Here is a 6,567-nt window from a genome sequence, read left to right on the forward strand (position 1 = left end):
TGTACCTTGGATCAGTGGGAGAATTATTGGGGTTCAACTACTGTCCAGTCCGAAGTTAGCTTGGAGTAGGCTAGTGTCTGTAGCGGCTTAATACAGTGTGTGTTCAATCTGGACTAAGTCCAGTGGTTTTTCTGCATTTGAGGTTTCCTCGTTAACATAATTTCTGGTGTATGTGTTATTTCAATTTCCACATTATATTGTTTTATCTTTATAATTGAAATAATACAGTTTGTGCGTTAGATCATCAATTAGAGTAATCCAACCTTTGTTTGTTGATTGTCATTGATTGATCCTTGGATATTGGTCTTTGGTACCATATGGTACCATCCAAGTTATTTCTTGTGTTTGATTAAGGACTCGCTGATTTCTATTAGCTCGAGTATCAAAACAAGAGAGAGATATTAACTCCTTGAGATACTTTTACTTAGATTGAGTCTAACTGTCTAGTTGATTATCTAGAAAGTATTTCGGAGTTAGTCCATACAGATTGATAAGAGAAATATTGGGTGGTGTTGTTAGACCCCCGCTTTTTCAGTAATCGTACACTATACAAAATGAGTTACAAAGTTTGAAGAAAGGATGGGTCAGCTAGGTTTTAGGTAAAGGAAATTCCAGCAACGCTTCGAAGTAATGCACGCGATGTTATAGATTTGTGTTTTGTCTCTCTTATTATTTCTCACATGTTTGGTTCAAATCACCAATTGGATTTCGTAATCTAGTGTGCCCCTGAGCTCAGGTGTCAATTTTCCCAACAAAAAGCTAGCCCCTTCTCAAATTAACAAAGTTATTGGTATGACACAAGCAGAATAAATAAAATATTTAATTATTATGTTTTGGTTTCTTCATAAGACATTTGGTTCACCCTTAGATAAATGATAAATGTTGCACTCATTTTGGCAAGGCCCGACACATCATGACACTTAGCACGTTGGACTCATCTTTTAATGGGATGGACTGGGATGTGTTTTTCCGTTTTACATCTCTAAATAAGTCGACGAATTAACAACTTCGGGAGAAAGTGATGTAAAAATGAGAAAGTGCGTGTATAATACCTTTTTGCATTTATTATCTCGACATCTAAAATTCGACATATTGAAATACGTACATAGTTTTAAATCATATGTATAAGTATTAGCTCATATATTAAAGATGATTTGAATAACTGATTTCACCAACAACCTGTTTTATCTGAAGCAACAAAAAAAAAGGATTTGACACCCAATGAGTAAGTATATACAAGCAACGATAGTACAATCAAATCAAACTTTGCATAACACACAAGTACAAGTACTTAATAAAAGAATAATCAATCAAGACAAGATATTACAATTAAAAAGAGCAACATTATTATAGTACACTTATTAATTAATCGTTTTGGATAATGGATTGCTCTAAAATTGAGATAAAAACGTGATAAAAAAAACATTTTTAACAAGTTATTCATACTCTAACCTCGGGTTTGGATAGCAACAATCCGTTTAATATTATTTCTAGTCAAAAAATCATTTTGGATACTAACAATGTTTCCAATAATATGTTTGAAATAATTAACAATTTATGGAATTATTGAAGTTGTGTTTTTTATGATCATTGTGAGTATGTTTTGTTTAAAAAATAGAAGATCGAACACCAACCATTGGCATGCAGTAGTATCAAAGTCATGTAATAGTTTTTAAGGTTCGAGAACAAGAAAAAAGTACAAGAAGTAATTTGTTGACTTTGTAGATTTGTAACCTTTCAATTACAGTTTTTAATGTGACTGGAAATATGTAATTTTAAGTTGCAGTTGAGTACTTGAATCTTAGTTTGTTTGTAACGGTAGCTTGTATAATACGGAAAACATGTTTAGGGTTTTTTCCTTCATTTAATTTTACTTAACAAAAATATAAATATGCATGTATAGAAAACATATATTGAAGATTTCCTTTTACTCCAATAAGAAAAAATAAATATATTATAACTATGCGAAGCTTAACAAAAAAAATTTATTATTAAATTAATAGATTAGTAACAGATATATAGGGAAGGAAAAACGCACAAGAGTGATGACATTGTACCTTACTAATGCACAGAGTAAATAAAAATTTATTGCTCCCAACATAAACTAGCTTCTCTCCTTGTTCTCCTACTCCTTATTCTTCTTCTTCTTCACCATCCCTTTCTCATTAAGAGAGAACAGGGGATGGATGGTCATCTTGACAATCCATAATGCATGTTTCTTTGTAAGTAACAAAAACACTTTTCTGTAGTCACCGGACCAGAGGTCACTTTGACTGAGGAGAAGTGATGAAGTGTTGGTAATAAATACACTAGTCATCATCACTTCTCATAAAGTAGTTGAAATGAGAAGTAGACTAGTTCATCCTAAATATATATCTAGATGGGTGCATAGACAAGTTTTTTACTGTATAATTTTTTTGAAGAGAAATTTTAAGAGAAAGGAAGATAAGCATTAAAGCAAGAAGGAAGATAGAAGAGAGGTCAAGGAAGAAAGCAATAACAGGAAGAGAAAAGTGGTGTTTCTGAAAAAAGAAGAAGAAATGAAGACATTCTGGGCTTTTGGATTTGTTTTGGGCTTGTTTCTTCTTGTTATTGCATCTTCCCAAGAAATACCCTCTCCTACACCACCAGTAGCATTTGTCCCACCCGAATATACTTCATCACCTCCTCTTCCTCCTGCTCCACCAGTAAGATTTGATTCTAATGTTTCTTCACCAGCAGCACTACCTCCTCCTCTAATGGCTAAGCCGATGGATATTTATGGATCTGCTTCGCATGATAAAGGGAAGATAAAGGTTAAGTTTCACATCCACATTGGTGTTGTCGATCTTGGTTTTTGCACAACCTTTGGGATTTTTGGAGGCGGTGGCGGAGCAATAGTGGTTACCATCTGATGTTGGTGCTGCAAGAGGAGGAGGAGGAGGAGGTATGAAAACCGTCCTCCTCCTGGCTGCAGCGGTTCTGTAGTGATTGAATTCAGGAAAATGAGCGTTTGATTTGAGTAAGAATGTTCATAGGTTACATTTAGGTTTCACTTTTATGATCAGTTTCATAGATTACACTGAGGTTTTAGGCTTGTAGTGTGGTGTGTTATGTTTTCTAGGTTAATTGTCTACCCTAGATTTCGATTTCAAGTTGTTTGAATCTAGATGGACGCATAGAAAAGTTTTTTATAATTTTTTTGAAGAGAAATTTTAAGAGAAAGGAAGATATAGAAAATCAAAGCAAGAAGAAGAAAGATAGAAAAGTTTATGATCTGCTGAAGTAAAATTTGAAGAGAGCAAGGAAGAAAACAAGAAAAGGAATAAAAAAGTGGAGTTTCTGAAGAAGAAAGAAGGAATGAAGACCTCTTGGGATTTTGGATTTCTGTTAGTGGGCTTGTTTATTCTTGTTACCTAGGAATTACTGGTTAATTCAGTTTTTCTTGACCCTGTTATTGTGTAGTCCAACACCAGAAAACAATTAGTCTTTGGACCAGATTATTTAGTCGCTAGTCCGAAAATTTTGTGGAGATTATAAAGTGTGTTTTCTAAATGCCTAAAACACCCTTCCATATCTAATTAGTATTGTAGTAGCATATGTAGTATCAATACATATTAACATATGTCGTAACATATAACATATGTTATAACACATAACGTATGTAGTATGTAATAACATATGTAGTATTAATACATAATGATATATAATAACATATGTTACTAACATATGTAGTATGTAGTAACATAAGTAGTATCAATACATATTAATATGTAGTATGTAGTAACTTATGTAGTATCAATACATAACATAACACATATTGGTATGTAGTGATGCTTATGAAGAGCATTAAAGAGGGTTTTTACATAGTATTATATGTTAGGGTTAGCAGAGTAATTTTACTATTTTCAAACCTTTTTTGACTAACGAGTAAATAAATTTTCACGTTGGACTAGCCATTAATCAGGGTCGGGTTTAGTGGACTAAACAACAAAGTTCTCGTTTGTTACTGCATCTGCACAACAACCCACTGAATTACCTTCTCCTCCACCACTAGTACCATTTGACCAACAGGAATCTACAATTACTTCATCACCTCCTCTTCCTCTTTCACCATCATCACCACCTCCTCCTCCTCCGCCGATTTCAGATAAACCAATAGATGTGAATGGATCTGGATCTGCCACTAAAGAGAAAGGAAAGACAAATATGAGGGGATGTGAAAAAGGGGGAGTCTCAATAATTCGTTTGGAAATCTGAATGGACTAACTCCAATATACTTTCAAGAGAATCAACTAGACAGTCAGACTCAATCTTAAGAAAAGTATATCAAAGAGTTATATCTCGATTTCTCAATTCAATCCGCAATCAAACAAATAGGAATTTGCGAGCCCGATTGAATATAAGAAATAACTTGGACGGTATCAAAAACTAATATCCAAGTATCAATCAATTTAATCAACAACCAAAGGTTGGATTCCCAATTTATTGAACTTACGCACAACCTGTGATATTTCAATTATATAGATAAACAATATAATGCGGAAAAGAAATAACACAGACACCAGAAATTTTGTTAACAAGGAAACCGCAAATGCAGAAAAACCCCGAGACCTAGTCCAGAATAGACACACACTTATTATAAGTTGTTACACCAATTTTCTATTACCTATTCAGACTAGATGTAATACCTCCTTCAGTTGTATTCAAGCACTTATAGAAATCCTAGCAGAATACCGATTCTCTTTAGGAATACTTCTCGAAAATCTTCTAGCAGAACCCGTGGCTCTCTTTAGAAGATACCACAACACGATTGATACGATTCGATATTTCGTTTGCACAAAACACCGGTTTGATTTCCCTAATCAAGGTTTTGGAAATCTTGTGTTTGTTTTGATAAAAACAATTACAAGGTAAAAGTAATATCAAAACAAATTTGTAGATTAGGGATTATTATACTCTTCAAAAAGAGGAAGAGAAACCTAATAACTCTACAACAAGAACAACTAGAATAAATCTAGATATATCTTGTTTAAAAATTCAAAATGATTTTTTACGAGATACCTTAATCAAAGTTTTCTTTCTAGCTTCCAATTTCGACTAACAAGTGTTGGTATACAATCGGAAACTGAAATCTATCAAAACCTAGGGTTTATGATTTCTCTATATTGGAGAGAGACCCCCAAGGAAAGAATATTTTTTATTATTTTTTTAAGCGTTCGCGATTGGAAAAATATTTTCAATTATTTTCTAGAAAAATAACGGCAGCGTGTTGAACACGTAATTCACTCTGTTTTTCAAAGTTTTTCCTTGTTGCTGTTGTGGAGATATGTGAAGCTCGTTCGTTTCGTCAACCGATCACTTCCATTATAAATGAGCTAAGTACCAATAACTTTCTCTTATTTGATTTTTCCTTTTTTTTTTTGATTATTTCACCCAACAATCTTAAGACAATAAAATTTGTAATAATCGAAAATGGTTGGTTTGTGAATCATGGATGTTAATTGTGGAGTGAAAAAAACAAAAACGAATTTTTGGTGAGCTGTAGAGTTTCGACGTTATCTATTAACCTAGAAAGAATTTAGACGAACCCTTTTGACCTAATGTAACAGACATCCTGATAGTTATCCACATAAAATTTCGTAAATTTTGGAGTTGGAAAAGTATTTTTTTGATATTTTACAAAACAGAGAAATGTTTCTGAAAAATTCTGACAAGCAGAATTTGTTGTTGACTAAATTATTATTTATGGGGTAACCATGAGTTTTTCGAAATGGTGATTCAAACGAAGTTTAATTTAGATGTTATCTTCAAAACTAATAATTTACTTTCCAGTTCGGAATTGTGGTTTGTGAATAAAGGTTTCATCCGCAAGGGACATGGTTAATAGGCGCATGTGGCTAGAAAACAATCTTCCAAAGCTGGTTAAAGTGGGAATATCAAACACAACTATAAGCGTAGTCTTCATAAGAAAGATATGTTTCGTAAACCTGAATCTACCATTACTTTAATTAAAGATTATTTTTATGTTTGTAATTCCTAGCGATAGGGCAGTAAATTGTGGACAACGTAAAAACCTTAATACGTGGAAAGTTAATGCCAATTTAGTTGAAACAAACTAGAATGAGTTCAGTGGCATGATGTCGGAAGTTATTTTATAACCAATGTGAGAAATTGATGGGTGGACTTTGGAGCCACTAAGCATGTTTGTTGAAACAAAGATCTGTTCACCTCCTATTAGAGGATAGGGGATGCCGAAAAACTCTATATGAGTAACTCATCTGCGACAGAGGTTGCATAAAAGGGAAAGGTCGAGCAGAAGCTCATATCTGTAGTATTCTCACATTGAATTATGTTATTATGTTCCGGGTATATGCGAGAATCTTGTTTCTTATTCTTTTGTAGTTGGTAAAACATTTAAGATAATAATTTAATCTTAAAACTTGTTGTAACTAAGGGCAGTGATTTTTTTAGGCAATGGTTATAAGACTTAAGTTATATATAAGCTTAACGGAAACAATGATGAAGTGAACATAGTTGATTCATATGTTCTCTTTTGTGTGATTGAATGTTTTGCATGGTAGACAT

General features: G+C 33.2%; 1 protein-coding gene across 1 annotated transcript in view; it reads right to left on the reverse strand.

Annotated features, from left to right (window-relative positions):
• Positions 1–5,595, reverse strand: part of LOC113351023 (PE-PGRS family protein PE_PGRS26-like) — an 8,828-nt gene extending 3,233 nt beyond the window's left edge. The window contains exons 1-4 of the mRNA XM_026595102.1: positions 5,571–5,595; positions 4,019–4,165; positions 2,888–2,950; positions 2,614–2,742 (exon numbers count right to left, since the gene is read on the reverse strand). Coding sequence (XP_026450887.1) covers positions 2,614–2,742; positions 2,888–2,950; positions 4,019–4,165; positions 5,571–5,595 — 364 coding nt within the window. The remainder of the gene's footprint in view (positions 1–2,613; positions 2,743–2,887; positions 2,951–4,018; positions 4,166–5,570) is intronic.
• Positions 5,596–6,567: the final 972 nt, after the last annotated feature.

Source organism: Papaver somniferum, chromosome 2 (assembly GCF_003573695.1).
Source record: "Papaver somniferum cultivar HN1 chromosome 2, ASM357369v1, whole genome shotgun sequence".
NCBI lineage: Eukaryota > Viridiplantae > Streptophyta > Magnoliopsida > Ranunculales > Papaveraceae > Papaver > Papaver somniferum.